The sequence below is a fragment of the Manacus candei genome, unplaced genomic scaffold, assembly GCF_025592945.1.
Source record: "Manacus candei isolate 608988 ecotype Guabito, Panama unplaced genomic scaffold, ASM2559294v1 h1tg000113l, whole genome shotgun sequence".
Taxonomy (NCBI): Eukaryota; Metazoa; Chordata; class Aves; order Passeriformes; family Pipridae; genus Manacus; species Manacus candei.
Window position 1 is genome coordinate 3,426,402 of NW_026138161.1, and position 15,828 is coordinate 3,442,229.

At 41.8% G+C, this 15,828-nt stretch overlaps 1 protein-coding gene across 6 annotated transcripts; it reads left to right on the forward strand.

Annotated features, from left to right (window-relative positions):
* Window positions 1–508: 508 nt before the first annotated feature.
* On the forward strand, window positions 509–15,221 carry LOC127461855 (SERTA domain-containing protein 2-like). Of its 6 annotated transcripts, none has more exons than XM_051769989.1 (4): window positions 515–647; window positions 2,533–2,615; window positions 3,506–3,634; window positions 11,587–15,221. In XM_051769989.1, the coding sequence occupies exons 3-4, from the start codon at window positions 3,576–3,578 to the stop codon at window positions 12,440–12,442; spliced, it is 915 nt and encodes a 304-aa protein (XP_051625949.1). In that variant the 5' UTR covers window positions 515–647; window positions 2,533–2,615; window positions 3,506–3,575; the 3' UTR covers window positions 12,443–15,221. The 6 variants fall into 6 exon arrangements, with proteins under 6 accessions (XP_051625952.1, XP_051625949.1, XP_051625954.1 ...); XM_051769994.1 differs by lacking the exon at window positions 2,533–2,615 and adding an exon at window positions 2,401–2,499 and having other exon boundaries at window positions 529–647; XM_051769995.1 differs by lacking the exons at window positions 515–647; window positions 2,533–2,615 and adding exons at window positions 861–2,202; window positions 2,401–2,499.
* Window positions 15,222–15,828: the final 607 nt, after the last annotated feature.

Consider the following 15,828-nt stretch of genomic DNA (forward strand, 5'->3'; position numbering starts at 1 on the left):
CTACGGAGGCCCTGGGGCGTGCCTTTTGCTGAAATTTTGGCAGTTTTGGTCACAGACGAGCTTTGAGTTCACACCAAAAAAATAATAAAAAAAAAATTTAAAAGAAAAAAAAAAGAAAGAGGAGGTGGTTGTGCGCTTGTGTCCGGGCTGGCCAGTGCCCCCGCGGTGGTTTCCAGCCTAAGGCGCGGTTCCGGGCCCGGCCCGGCCCGGCCGCCCCCGCCGGTGCGGGCGGGGCCGCCCCCGGAGCGCCGCGCCGGGGCCGCGGGACTCGGCGGCGCCCGGCTCCCCATTGGCCGAACCGGGCGCTCGGCCCCGCCCTCCGCGGCTCTCCGCGTGTTCTCATTGGACGGTGCCACGGGCCGAAGCGTAGTCCCGCCTCCCGCTGCTCGCCGTCCAGTCAGAAAATGGTTGCCGGGCAGGTTGAATGGGCCGCCGGCCAATGGGAGGGCGGCCAGCTGGCGGGCGCGGCGCACGCAGCCCCCCTCCCCACCCCCCCAGCGCCGCGGGCGGAGGGAAGGGCGGAGCGGAGGCTGCCGGGGCCCGGCGGGGGTGGCGCTGCCTCCGCCTCCTCCCGCGCCGAGTCCCAGCCCCGCCGAAGGGAGGGAGCCCGGCCGGCTGCGAACGAACGGGGGTTCCTCCGCTCCCAGGTGGGGCGCCGGGCACGGCCGGGGCGGGAGGGCGCGGGGCTGCGGGCAGGGGGCAGGGGGAGGGCAGCGGGGGGACGAGCGGGCGGCCGAGGCGGGAGCCCTGACGGGGCGGGGGGGGCCCTGGCGGGGAGGGGGGTCAGGGCGCGGGGGGACAGGGGGGGACAGCGCGGAGGGAGGAGGGGACAGCGGGGACAGGTGGAGGGGTGTCGGGCCCCGGGGAGCCGCGCTGGGCGAGGAGGGCACGGCGGGACCGCGGTGCGGGCACTGCGGCCCCGGGGGAGCCGCGCCGGGCGCGGGGGGAGCGCCCCGAGCGCGGCCGGCGGTGGAAGTTGTTCGCGCAGTTATAATTAGCCCGGCCGGGGTCTGTGCGGGCCGGGAGGAGGAAGGGGGAGGAGTGTAACTTTTCGCAGCTCGGGAAGCCCAAGGTTGTCTCTGGTTACCGCTGCCCACGGCCGCGGGAGGGGCGGGAGGGGGGGAGGACGGGCGGCCGCAGGAAGCACCGACGCTCCTTCCACAAAGGCCAAATGGTGGCAGGAGCCCGCGGGAGGGCGGCAGGAAAGGGCTTTCCCCTGGATCCCCAGCGTGTCCATCCCGGCACCCCCGATCGCTGCCGCTCGGTAGTTGCGACTTGTGTGTCTGCTGCAGTTACGTTTTTTAATAGCAGGTTTTTTGTTTGGCTCAGTAAAACGTGTGTCAGTCCGGGCTGCGAGCAGGTGGATAGGACTGGGGGGGAATAAGCTCGGTCTCCTTTATGCGTTTTGTAGATTAATCTCGCTAGTAGATGCAGTTAATAATTTCTGCGCTAGTTAGGCCTGGAATTTTTCAAACTATGTTGGAACAGCTCGTTTCCAAAAACGTAGGTAGTTTTCTGCTTTATTTTTGATGTGGCTAAAATTCTGTAGTTCAGGCATCTGACTGCAATGTGAAAAATACCATTAACATTGAAATGAACGGTATAATCTCAAAATTCTAAAGTGACCCCTAAACAGGTACTAGGAAGGGAAGACAGGGGAAAAAATTAATCTACTAGAGTTATAATTCATAGTGATTTACAGCTACTATGTGTCTTCTGTAGTTGTTCTTTTTTGCCTAACAGATTGGAAAAACTAAACCTAATAACCTTACCTCTGTACTTCTTCCTGACACTCATCCCAGTCTGAAATCATACAGGGAAGAAGTCATAACCTCAACAGTTACTGTTGCAGGAGTCCTTTAAGTATATAATAAAGGAATTAAATTTGATAACTTCTTGACTTCAGCTCCTTCTAGCAAAAGATTGGACTTATAAAATCCAACGAACAGTACTGCTTCGGGCCTTTTTTTTTTTTTTTTTTAGCTAAGGTGCTAAAGTCTGAAACTTTTCAACATTTTAATTTGCTTATTAGCTTTTTTAGGATTCTTTAATGCTAAATGACTTCACGTTCTAAAACATGTTCTTTTATATTCAGTGTATAGAAAATGCAGTGACTGCACACCTCTCCCTGTGACCTAACAAGTGCACTTTAATGAACCTCAATAGTGACCTTCTGATGTCCTGCTGTTTCAGAGCAAATAGGTTATGAATCTTCATTTGTCTCTTTGTTTGGGGCTTTTTTAATTTACAAATAGCATGGATTTCTTTATAATGGGAAAGAAGTCAGCTTCTAGGAGGAGGAGGAGGAGGAGGGAGATGTTAATGTGTTTGTTGCTGTGGGTTAGATTTGGCTTTCTTAGGTCACCGGCATTTTACTGCTGTTTTACTGCATCTTTACAGTTCCGAGGTTCTGTAAGCGGAGGAGCCCTTTGGTAGCATCAGGCTATGAGTTGCTATGTAAGATGAACTGTAGGCGTTTACTTGCCCATCTGTCTCAATGTAAGACTGCCTTTCACTATGTATTATTTTCAGATTTGTGAAATAATGTATGAACTCTTGATTTTCGATCGTGAAGGACTGTGTTGACCTGGATAGTACTGATCCTTGCTCTTGTGGTACGTCTGTGAAGTGGTTTGCTGTAGAGGGGGTCAGGTGTCTGTGTGTGTGTTGTGCACAAACAGGCATGTTAGGTCCAATCCTGGCTCTAGGCTGTTAGCCTATGTAAGGGCTTTAATTCTTGGAATTAGTAACTGTTTAATTCTTTAGGTGGAGGTGAGACCCCAAGAGCATGGATCATGCGATTCCCTCCACATCTCCTAGCCTAGTCCATAGTTTGCTGTCACTTCAGCCCTTTCACATTTCCCAGAATTTCCAACGCCTTGAGCTAATCCATGATTTAATCCATGTGGTCTCTAGCCAAACTGCAGATGTTGCTTTATCAGGGTTTTGATGGAAATGATGCCACACTGAATATTAGATGCAATCATAGGATACCTTGCCAGCCATCTTCTCATACTGGTTTTGTTTATGCTGAAAATGAGGAAAGTTAGGGAATTTAATAAAAATCTAACTGCTTTTGCAGCCTGTAAGTGTTAGGGGGTAATTCTGAAATGTAGTTCTTCACAGTGCATGGTATTATCTCCTGATTATCTGAGTCTGGAGATGATTGCAAATGTAAATTGGTGTTCAGTAACCTGAAGAAGTATCAGTGCAAGCTTTTATCCTAAAGCCTAACACGTAGAGGATCAGCATTCTGTAGTACTCATTTATGAAAGATAATTTCCACATTTCATGTGTTTATAGGTGAAACTCTTAGGTTCCTCTTATTTCAGTGTATTCATGAACTTCAGTTTTTCTTGTTCATGTTTATCTGTTTTAATAGGATTTAGCATGAATCATTTAAAAAGTTGTATTGAATTGTGTGCTCAATGCTTCTTGTTTAAAAAAATAAAACCACCACAACAGTAATGAAACGCTCTGGTTTTGTTTTCTTTTTCCTCTTAAGTCACATCATCCTACCTCGGTGGATGGCTTGGCCTCTTGGGTAGTTCAAGACTCTTGGATGACCACGCTTTATGCAAAATCCAGAATCTTCCTGCCTGGACTCCTTTCCGTTTTCTGAGGGTAACTACTTGTGTGTTTTTATGAAATTGTATCTTATGTGCATAGAGCACGTTCTGATAATTGGCTGCAGATGTTGTTTGTGGGTTAGAATGGTAAACTGAAAAATATCTTTTAAAAAAAGGGTATAGAATATAAAGTGAAGTGCTTAGACTTAGTGAATCATATAAGCTCTCTGGTTTGAGTGTTCTGAATTTGCGTTACTGCTTTTTTCTTTTTCCATTATAATGAGGAATTATTATAATTTAGCAAAGCATATTGCCATAAGATCACATTTTTCTTGGAAATTTGTTAACTAAGGCCTCAATGTCTCAGTGAGATCCACTGTTCAACTGCTAAAATTGTGTTACGATCGTGTCTTGTGAGAAGGCAGCACTTTGGATGCTGATGTAAAGTTGTGTGTTACGAGAGAAAGTTCAAAGTGATGTCTGAAAATTATGTACCTAAATACCCCATACAGACAGCTAGAGTAAAGGCATGGTCCTCTATCAGGAAAAGAGCCTTTTTTTCTTGGTTGCTTTTGCTGTTAATTGTCCATTTTTTCTGGTATAGTATGGGGATGCCAATTTTTGTAGTTAATAAGGTTTGACTTCCTTTATTAGTGGATCTTTTAGATCACTGTAACCCTAAAATATATGTCAGTATTACATAGGTGAATGCATCCAGTATCTCTGTATTTGAAGTAAAGAAATACTGTAAACAAAAGAGGTTGAGAACTGTTCAGTTTGACTAGACCAGTTGAAGAGGTATGTCATCACACTTGCAGTTCTAATGATCCTTTGCCTTCCCAGTGGGATGCTTTGGTGGAATGGTGGTGATTCAGTTCTCGTTGCTTCCTCTGTGATTCCTTTATGTTCTCACTTAATTACAGTTTAGTTTTGCTGTGGGAGATTCTAGGTTTGGTAAGTCTTGATCACGTATTAGCTTTTGCCAACGACTATTGCTCCTTAGTTTAAATGATTCCAGGCTCTTCTTCCTCTAAAAAAAATAAATCCACCCAGAATCTCTGGGAAAAAAAGTCTGCTAAACACACAAATGTACACCTGTGACCTTTATTTGTAGATGTGGAACGAGATGCACAAGTGACAGGGAAGAGTGACAGTGATTTAGTTTGTTTTCTTTTAAGGATGGAAGTTTCTCTACGCAACACTGGTACTCCCTCAGCAGCTCTCTCTCAGCCTCCAGTGTTAGATATCAGCTGCTGAGAATATGGTTCATCTGCTGTTGCAAACAGCCTGGATCCACTCATTTTAGCGTGGAAAGTACACATCCTAACAGAGGAGTTCCTTCTCCAGAGGAAACTTCTGTACTCTGAAACTTAGTTGCCACAGTTTGTAAAGCAAAGCTCTTACCAGTGCTTTATGTAATAAAATGGGAGTAAGGAACTTAGGAAGATGTCCTTAAGTGCAGGAATTTTCCAGATCCCATTAGACATAACAAACAGATTGTGTGGTTTCAAACAGATTGGGGGTTTCAAACCAACTTTGAAATCAAGGTAAAACTTACTCCAAAGTGCTTCATAAACCTCATTTCAGCTCCTAAAATAGTTGTGTATGATACAGGTTTATTCTCTACTTCCACAAATAGTGACACTGGGAACGTTATGAATTATAAATTAATTCTGTGCTAAACTCGATCTTCTTCTCATTCCTTTCCTATACTTAATGAATGTTATTCAGCCTACTCTTATTTTCAAAATGTGGGGAAAATCCTTAGGTGTGGGGGTTTTTCTGTTTTGTTTTCAAGGTTGGTGTGTGTTTGGTTGGTTTTGGGTTTGTATATTGGTTTTGTTGGGATTTCTTAAGTCTGAACAGTAGCATATCTTGGTTCTGTGTTTCAGTTGCTTTGCTGGTAACAGGCACGGGTGTATTATAGGTCAGGATTTGTTGATCAAGAAGTTGACATTAATTCTCCTCTCTTTGAGCAGCTATTTTCTGGTAATTTCTAACTCCTGTGAAGAAGTTGTTGCATAGGAGTTTTGGTATGGGAGTAAGCTGGTAGGACTGCACTCCTCCCTGTATGCACACTTTTAGTCACTTGTGCCTTCTCCAACAGTTACTCATCCTGGCTAAACTGGGGCAGGGCTGAGGGGGGTGGGGAGGCAGTGGACTTGAATACATTTTTATATGTTTGAAAGTTATCTCCAGGTCCAAATTACTTTTTAGTTTGGGTGTTTTCTAAGGTGCTTACATCCTCCTTCCCTCACTTCCTCTGAATTTTTGCTGGCAGCCAAGATGTGATGTTGTGGGGACCTCCAGCACTTGCTGAGGACACCAGATCAGATGCACTGTTCTGTGTGGTCTGACAGCTTACTGTGTTACGTAAGTCATGTTCAAGTGATCAGTGCTAAGTCCGGATGGGAGGAAGGGATTTGTGCTCTGTCTGTTCACTGTACCTTCAGCCTTCCCATTTTCTTGTGCAGCTGGATATTCGTGGATATACGTGGATAAATATGGTATACGAGTCAACAGCCAGTCCGGCACTTAATTAAAATTATTCACGAAGTTGCGTTGCCTAAGCTGTGTGTCAGGTAGGGGAAGGGTTATCATTAAAAACAGTATGCAGCATACATCAAATAATTCTGGGAAGTAACTGTAACTGTTGGGATGTTTGTCTTCCTTTGCACTTCCTGCAGATAGATGTGTGCTTGTGAGATGTGTCCATGGAAGAGAGGGGAGAGCAGGACGTCAGGTTATCAGCCAGCCTGGGTCAGCCACTAACACAGGTCTACAATCCAGAGACACTTCTGCCTGGGTTTACTGTTACATGGCTTCTACAGTTATGAGACAAAGGAGACTTTGAAAGGGAATTGACCAAATTACAGTAGCAAGGAGTCTCTAATTTTGATTTTAATACGTAAGTTGCATTACTAAAAACTGGACAGGCAGCTTTCACTCATGAGGTTCTTACATCTCTGCAGAGCTGGTATTTCTGTCCCACAAGAAAAAGTAATATTTCACTTTGAGACAGTCTTGGGCTGAAAAATGAAACAGTGTTGGTGCATGGAAAGGGTCAAGCAAGTCTGAATTTAGTAATGTTCTAAAAAGAAAAGCCAGAAGGGACCACTATCAATTAAATTATTTTTATCTGTGTGGTGAAGGCCAGGTACTTTATTGAAGATCTTGCTATTTGAACATATTATTTAATGGTACAGTAATAACTCCTCTGTAGTTGACTACAGTGCTTGTTTTGTGCATGAAAAGTTCATGTTCACACAATACTGACCATGGCAGTCATGTTTGATATACTCATTATTTTTGAAGCTTTTCTCTGCTGAAAATTTAAGCTGTGTGAGGTTCTGGGTTCTAAGCACTGTTTAACTTGCTCTTCAGTTCTTCCTCATCTTCCAAAGAAGTTTTTAAGTAGTAGTTTGTTCAGATAGAAGTAATTGAAGGTTTTCACGTTTCATTATTCCTCGAGACTGTTTCCAGCTGTACTTCCCAACCACGTGCCAGTGGCAGCTGTGCTGTGCTATCAGACCCTGTGACAGATGGAGCTGAAATGGTGGCACGAGCCCTGTATTGTCCACAGCACATCGCAATGTGAATTTTTCTTGGTAGCCTGGAATGTTTCTTCTGAGAAGCTGCACCCTGGCCAGGCCTGTTTGTTTGGTATTCTGTGTGGATTTGCCAACCAGGGACGTGCCTCTTCCCTCCCAAGTTTTTTCAAACCCCGGTGTGGTGTAGGATTACAGTGCATGGATGCTTCTCCCCATCTTAGCAGGGAGGAGTTTCTATGAAATGTCCTCCGTGGAGGACTGGAAGAAACTGAGGAATATGCTGTCAAGGGCAGAATTTCTACATACAGACTCCACTGTAGTTTAGTGATGTGAATAGACAGTGTGGTACTCCTAAATATTGAGCTCACTCTGCTTCCTTTTCTCTGTGTCTGCAAGGTAATTTTAATTAAAAAAGCATTCTGCCATAAATGGCCTGTGGCTCAGTTTGCATTACTATAATCAGAGAAGATGAGAAAATTCCAGAAAAAAAGTTATTGAGATGTGTTGTTCCTCATTGTTCCTGGTTTTTTTTCATGACAAAAGATTCTAAAATAGATAATCTGAACTCAAAAGAAAATTTGGTTGTGGAACCTTTTCGGGCTTCAAGAAAAGGGCGACTTGCAGATTGCTGCTTTTATAATTGAACAGCAATGTACAGACTTCACATTTGAAGTTGGCATAAACTTTTAATTTTTGTTCAGTTTATTTACTTACAAATTACAGAGTTATCAGATTGGCACATTCCAAAATCCTGTTACTTGATCCATTTTTTTCTTTTGAGATCAGAGTAGGTTCCAGGAATTGGGCTGGAGTAAGGAAGAGTGCAGTTTCTAGAGACTCTTTGTACTTTGGTGTGCCCAGATTGTGCTCCTGTGAACTGGCTGTGCTGTTGTGTCAGCTGATGGAAGGGCTGACACTGTGCAGCAGCCGCTCGTGCTCTGGGCATGGCAGGGTAGGGTTGTGTGTGTTTGCTCTCCTTACTGCCCAAAATTGAAGTGGGGTGAGCATTGCATAACTAAATAATGTGATCAGCATCTTCTGTTGCAAAGTAATGCTGTCAAAGAGAGCATTTGAGAGCGTGAGTTTTGGGTTTGGGATGTGATGTCTACACAGTGCTAGAAAAGGACAAGCTGCTTAAAAAATACGGAGTAGTTTGTTAAGGATCTGACCCTGTCAGAAATCCTTGTGTTAGAAAGTAAAGCAAAAGGCCTGATAAAATGTAGATTAGCTGGTAACAAAGGGGCTTTGTGTCTTTTGTAGGTCAGCAGCTGAGTGTGTTTGACAAGAACTGAAATTTAATGTCTCCTGTAGCAACGATGGCACTAGTCATTTTTAAATCCGCTGTACCAATAGTACTCTGGTTTTTATTAGCCTTTTCCAAATTTTTGTGCAGCCTTTGAAGTCATTTAGCTCCTGGAGGGAGAGTTAGGGATCCTTGCAATTAGGAAAAAATCATGTTAAACAGACAGAAATTTTATACATAAGGTAGTGTCATGTTTGTGTATTTTAAAAAAAAACCATCTTTGACATCTAGAGAGTGGGGAGTATGTTAAGTACTTTTTCTGAAGTTGGAGCAAATTATGTTTCTTGCACTTCATTTTTCTAGTCGAGTGCTGTCAAACTCAAGCATTGTTACATATTTCTAGAATGTTCTGGGACAAATTTTATGAAGGAAATTTGAGCAATGAAAAGAAGGGTGTCTGCCTATATGAGCATGAAGTATTTAGTCTAACTAGGCTACTGTTTGAATTGAAAAGTCAAACATGTCATTTTAAGTTGTTTTTGTGAAATTATACATCATTGCATATGCTAGTTTGCTTGCTCTTTAAGCTTGCTTGCAGAATTTAAATACTAGCACGTTTTTGAGATGTAAGAAATTAACATTATTTGTATAATTCAAATAGATAAGAATAATATGTCCTGTGTGTCTAACAAAGCGTAAATATATATTTTTAAAAATATTAAAAGCAGTAAATTATCAAATCCAAGCATTCTGAATGTATGAAATATCAGAATTACTGTTTCCTATATGGTTGTAATTTCATTCCCTTATGAGTGTGAATTTTGGTTTGCTTTAATTAATGGAGAGGAAAAAAAAATAAAAAATAAAACCACCTAGTATGCAGTGTATGTGAACAATGGTACTTAGTGAATAAATAGCCATCTTATAGTAATGTTATGAGGTAGTGCTTTAGGTAGTACCCAACATTTAAATGCTGCTTAAAATGGAGAGTTAACAATTTTATTGTGAGTTTTCTGTGATTTGCAGGCACTGATTCTTTCATGATGAAGGTTGGCATATTTAGCAACAGTTTACTTGTCCTGCATAATTGTGATTTTCCATAGACTGTGTCAAAAATTATCAGTTACTGACAGTGTTGTCAGTAGTTTGAGGATGCCTGACACACACACTGCTTCCCCAGAATACTTTGTTATTATATTTCGTGCCTGAACTTTATATCCAGATTTCTTCTGATTTCGTTTGTCATGGAGTGCTTAGTACTGGCTGGTTCTGTCTGCTCTAAATGGGGTGCTGGAATGAGGGAGCGATACGTGATCAGTGTGGGAAGATGACCTGGGTGAACAGGCACACCACGTCCAGACACCTTCTGGTTTTTAAAGACATTCAGCTGGTGCTGTGGCAGTTTAGCAGAAAACTTCAGAAAAAAACCAGACTTCCAAAGTCTAAAAGCACAGCACTGGTAAAATTACGAGTAATTAAAGGTGAGGTTTTGCTGTTGTTGTTTTTGTTTCAAGAGTGTCAGTGTTAGTGAACTTAAAATAGGCCAAACTACTCCCTGTTAAATAGAAATGCATTCTCAGGAAAAGTTGAATTTCATCCAGGTACGTCCCTTAAAAAAAAAAAGTGTACAATTTAGAAGTCTCAAACCTAAACTCCTGTGGCAGCTGTCTGATTTCTCTTGTGGCTTACTGAGGAGGAGGCACTGCTTGCTTGCTTTTCTGTTCCTCCGGAGGAGCTGAGTTCTCCAACAGCCTTGTCGAGGCAGATGGATGCAGCCACGGAGCCCTGCAGTGCTTCCTGGAGAAATCCTGAAAGTAAAGGAGGCTTTATCCTGCTGCCTCCTCCTTGTCCCCAAAAGTCTAGCAACAGGCTAGCAGCTGGCAGCTGCGGCCATCAGCTGAGCTGTTGCTGGCAGTAGCCAGTGCTCACATGAAAAGGAAGTTGGGAGGCCCTCGGCAGTATGCGGGGTCTGGATCATTGTGTATGAAGGATCTGCCCTTAATCTGCCACTGGGTGTCTAATTTATGATTGCTTAATTTTTTTTAATTGTTTGGCAGCGAGGTGTCAGCATTGTGTGTAACCAAGATTTTACCAGTGTTTCCTGTGCACAGTATACGTCTTTTTCTGTGTTCTATACAAGTCATCGCACAGTGCTTGTTGTCCCTAATGAAACACTTTAGATTTGGAATGGTAATTGCAAAGTACACAAGCAGATATTTGTTTGGATTGCCTGTATTTTGGGGGGGGTGAGTGTACAGTTTTTTGTACCACAATGTTCTAGACCCACCGTATTTCAATGCAAGAGCACACAAAGCAGACTGAAAGCAACTAAATTCTATTTCTTTTCTTTGGTTTGCCAAAATTGGCAAATTACTTTTAAAATGCCATTCGATAGCCTCCTCCCCAATGTCCTTAGTGTGAACTCAGTAGCAGGTTGTGAACCAGCAGCCGTGAGCGCTGATTGTCGCTCTGTGAGCTCCGTGGCCCAGCCAGATTCCTCACACCATTTAGCCAAACTACTCAGCTGTGGAATGGATATAAGGATCCCATGGGAGGCCCTGCTATCGGTCTTGCTGGGTGGTTCAACTGTAGTCAAACAACTTTAAGTCACCAAAGAAAAAGAAGAAAAATTAGTTCTATGGAGAGTTCTCAGAGACACCGAGCAAGACATCACAAATACCTTCATGACATAAAAATGGGTGTTGAAAACCAGCTTTGAAATATTAACTACTATACCTAGGAACAAATGTTAAAATGAAAATGGTGAAATATTCTGTATAGTTGTTATGATGCGTAGTGTAAGCATCTATTTTAATTCACATAGACATTCAGATATTTCTCATTTATGAATTTTTGTACACTATATAATTTAAATGGATAGGAGGCCAAAAAGCTCACCTATTAAAGATTTTAAATAATTAAATCATTTTCTCATAGTGGAGTTAAAGGTAAACCTTAAACACAAAACTTAGAGGTATATAGCTCTTTAAAAAAAGAATTACTCTACTTCTTCCATATTTTCAGTTTAAAAAGAAAAAGTTGCTCTGAAACAATATAGCTGGAAAGTGCATCTTTTCAATGGAAGTAGTATTGAGTAGGATTTCGTTCTGTCTCTTGATGTTGTATAACATCAGAGTCTTAAGTTAACCAATACAGGGTTTTCAGAATTGTCTGTAGAGGTGATAATCTTGCCCAAGGTTAATTCACAGTTTCTCTCTTCCAGGTTCATGTTGGGGAGAGGTCTAAAGCGCAAGCTGAGTGACTATGAGGAGAACATGGCTGGTCTCTCGAGTGCCTTTGATTCCAGTCGAAGTCTGCCATATCCACTTAAGAGGCAGTTGGTGCTCAACATGTGCCTCACCAAGTTACAGACGTACAAAATGCTGGTGGAACCCAACTTGCACCGCTCTGTCCTCATCGCCAACACCGTGCGGCAAATTCAAGAGGAAATGAGACAGGAGAGTAACCAGCAGCCAGTTAACATCTGCCCTGGCATTACTCCTAGTTCTCACAGCTACCCAGGGATGGAGTCATCTGGGATTTCTCTTCAGTTGCCTTCAGGTATTAGTCAGCAAGAGTCCAACTGTTGCGACTTGCGGTCTGTAGAAGACCCGATTGAAAACAGCCTGCTGATAGTTTCAGATGATGACATGTCGTCTGCCATTTCATCTATTCTGAAGGATTTAGACTTTGTAGAAGATATAAGCCCTCCTACTTGTCTGGTTCCTTCTGGAGATGACCAGCCAAAGTTTCCAGAGAATACTGGTCTGAAACTAGAAGATGATAGGCAGGATTTGAAGGGAGCTGAATGTGTATTTGGTTCCTTTGAGATTTCAAATTCAACTAGTTACTTGAAGGATTTGGCAATAGATGACATTTTCGAAGATATTGACACTTCAATGTATGATTCAGACTTCTGTTGCCCTCCACTAATGCCGCCCAGATCACCATCTCTTGCTACAGAAGAACCATTGAAAACCTTTCCATCTTGTAATTCTTCTTCAGCAAGCAACATTCAGATATGTAGAACAGATCTCAGTGAGCTGGACCACATCATGGAAATTCTCGTTGGATCCTGATACTTGTTTTACCCAAAGATACTTTTTAACTGCCACTTTCATTTGGTTTCAGGATAAAAGCCACTGGAAAAGTTGTAAAGAATTCTTTAAGACAAAAACTACATAACAATTTGTCTGTAGTAGGATTTTCTAAATAATTCCAAAACTTAAAAACCAAAAAAGTGGCAGATTTTTTTTAAAAAAGAAATATTTATTTATCAGAACTGTGCAATCATCATTTTCCTTCCAGGGTGTATGTGGAACAATAGGCACATACCCTCATCACCCCTCATGCCTCTTTCAATAAACTTTTTTATGTGCAATTTTTAATTTGACAGAAGAATTTACATGCAAAGCAAATTTCATATGAGATGATCTTTTACAAAGCCTCCACTTTATTTTTAATATCAGAGTCTATGCCAAGTTGGCATCCGTCAAGTTGCAGAGTTAGATCGTGTGGATTGCAGACACATTACTAGAGATGGGTATATTTTAAAAATGAGACACGCTTTGCTTTCTTTTGGTCAGAAAAGCAGATCAAGATACTTACCAACAAAGTCTCTTGCATTTTCTAAAACATTCAGAACTATTTATTTTTGTAAATTTTATAGTCTTTCTACATTTTACTACGTTATTTCATCATAGTTCAAATATAATGGACTTCTAGTTGGATGTGTTTAGCACTACCTCTGAGCTGAAATGCTTTAACTCTTTCCAGTGCTTCATCTAAGACTGCAGATCTTTTTGTTTCTTTTTTTTTTTTTCTGGGGGAAAGTACTTCTAACTCATTAAGCTGATCCTTTGACAGTGACCTAGCTGATTTGTGAAATCAAGGGTATTCAATGTTTAAAAACTTTTTAAGTATTTACAAATGTAATTTATATGTAGATTGTGCAATTTAACATTTTTCTGTCAGTATTATGTGCTTAGATTTTGAATAATCTTGGCGTTCTTTAAATTAAAACTTACTATGTACAGGTAGCTTTTTATTCTGTTTTGGAAAACACTGTCCTCCAACCCTGCTTTCACTACAATGTTTTAAGATGATTTTTATGTGCAATATTATTTAAAAAGATACACATTTGTATACCTGGCATTGCGGGAAGGAACGCTTCAAACTTAAAAAACCCTCTAGCACCTTTGGAGGATACTCAGAGAGTCAACCATTTCTGTGTCCTTTAAGAAACAAAGCTGAGAACACTTGTTGCGACACACGAGTGCTCCTGGAACACCCGCGGGTGAGTCAGTGCCGATGACTCAGTCCTGCCGTGCAGCTGCGTCCGGGAGAGCTCCGGGCCTGACCACAGGGATGCGGCCCCGGGGCCACCTGGGCCTTGGAACCATCGTGCTGCTGCCCCAGACCGTGCTGGGGAGGGAGGGGCACGTGTGGCAGGTGTGTGAATTAAGGATATATAAACACAGTCATTAGCTGAAGACGAGATTTGCAGTGAGAACTGTTTTTCCATGAGACAGTTTGGATGCTGTGTCTCAGCCTGAACTGAGGTCTATGTCCATCCCTGCTACTGTCTTCTGAATTACACACTTGCACATTACTTTTTGGTTTGTGTTTTTTTTTTTTTTTCTCTTTGGTTTTTTTAATGATAAAACTTTTACTTTGTTCTTAAAAGCTGCAGCACCTGTCTTGAAAATTTGCAGTTGTAAAAGCTTTGCTTTGGTTTGTTTGTATTTTTGGGGTTTTTGTTGTTCTGCTGAGACTTTCCACGAACTGAGCATCGGCAGAGGAAAAAAATGTTGCCTCTATGTTGCATCTCACAGAAGTTGAAATCCTGGCCCTACTGAAGGGGCCAGGGTGTCACCTGGTATTTCTAGTCTTAACTGATGCTGTGGCACACCTACCTTTTGCAAAGATCTCCATTTTTTACTGTGACTCTCTTGGTTAACAGTTAGCTGCCGATATAATTTGGTATCCCAAGCCAGTGGAGAACCATTTCAGGTCACATCCTTTGCAGCCATCTGGGTTGTTTAGCAACCTAAGGGTATAAATGTATTTATATGCATATATTGTATTGATTCTAATATAAAATTTCTGATCTAAAGTATTTTGAATTGCTGGATAAAGGGATTTGTTTGAAGAGTGTATAAATAGTTCTTGAAGAGGTACAGCTTCAGAATGTACACAGATTGTGCATTGTGTATAGACTACTCTGGCTTTTCCTCAGCCTCTTACTTTTGTATTAAAAATATGACTGAATAAATCCTTGAAATATTAAGGGCCTTCTGCACTGTGATGAAACAGAGTTGTGGTTAAAAAAGTCTTTAAATTCAGTGATGAGGGATAAAATAAAAAGACTGCATCTAATTTCTTTTTGCATTTAAAAATATGGAGTGTTACTATGCAGCAAAGATATTTTGGTATGAAAATCGTGTCATGTAGCAAATAGTGAACACTTAATAAATCCACTTACCTTGCAGCACCTACTGAAACAGAACAGAAGAAAACTCGCTTTTCAACATTTACATACTAAAGATTTTTGTATACTGCAGAGAAAGATTAAATTGTTGGTAGATGTTTTATCAACAATTCAAAATGCAATTTTTGTTCAAGTCCTTGCTACAAAGCTCTGTTTCTAATTGGTTGCTTGTGTCACAGTGCCAAGACCATGAGCTGGTGTGTAATGCAGTTCGGTTATGTATGGAATTATGTGCAAAGGGAAGTTTAATTTTTAAATATGCACAAACTAATTTTAAAATCCTTCCATGTAAAATGAAGTTAGAGGCTAGTTGTGGTGGACCTATTTATTGTATGTTTGGAAATAAAAGCCACAGTTTTGCAGTTTAACCGTTTATATTTTGAAGACTTTGGTACTTGACTGTTTTAAAAACAAAACAAATGTTGCACCTTGCTACCCTTTCTTTGGTCTCCCAATCAAACAATCTAACGTTTTCCCTAGGGTTTTCTATCTTTTTTACCTCTTCCTGCCCTTTCTCCCCAGAAATTCTAAACCTCTATGGAAATCACAGGCACCATAACAGGGTTCTCCTTGACGTTTCTACATAACCTGAAGGATAAAGATTCCCTTAGGGAAGCATCACAGCTCAAGCTGGGTGCCTCCAAAGATGGAGCCTGAACACTGAAATTCCTGGGCAGTTACACCTATACAATAATAATGATTCAAACCAATGATAATATTGAGGGGTCTTCATGCTTTTTACTGATTTGGTGGTTTTCGGTGTTTCAGTGCTAAGTGACCCTTGTCTTGCACAGCATCGCACCCTCCTGGCCTGGTTTGCCCAGGTCTGTAGTTTGGAATTTGTCATGTTCTAATAACATTGTTACAGCAGGCTTTGTGTACTTTAGCTATTAATATTTAAGTCCTGCTTTGTCTGCTCTGGCTGTTATTAGCTCTGAGTTTTGACTAACTCCTTCACCATCGTGTCCCCTTTGT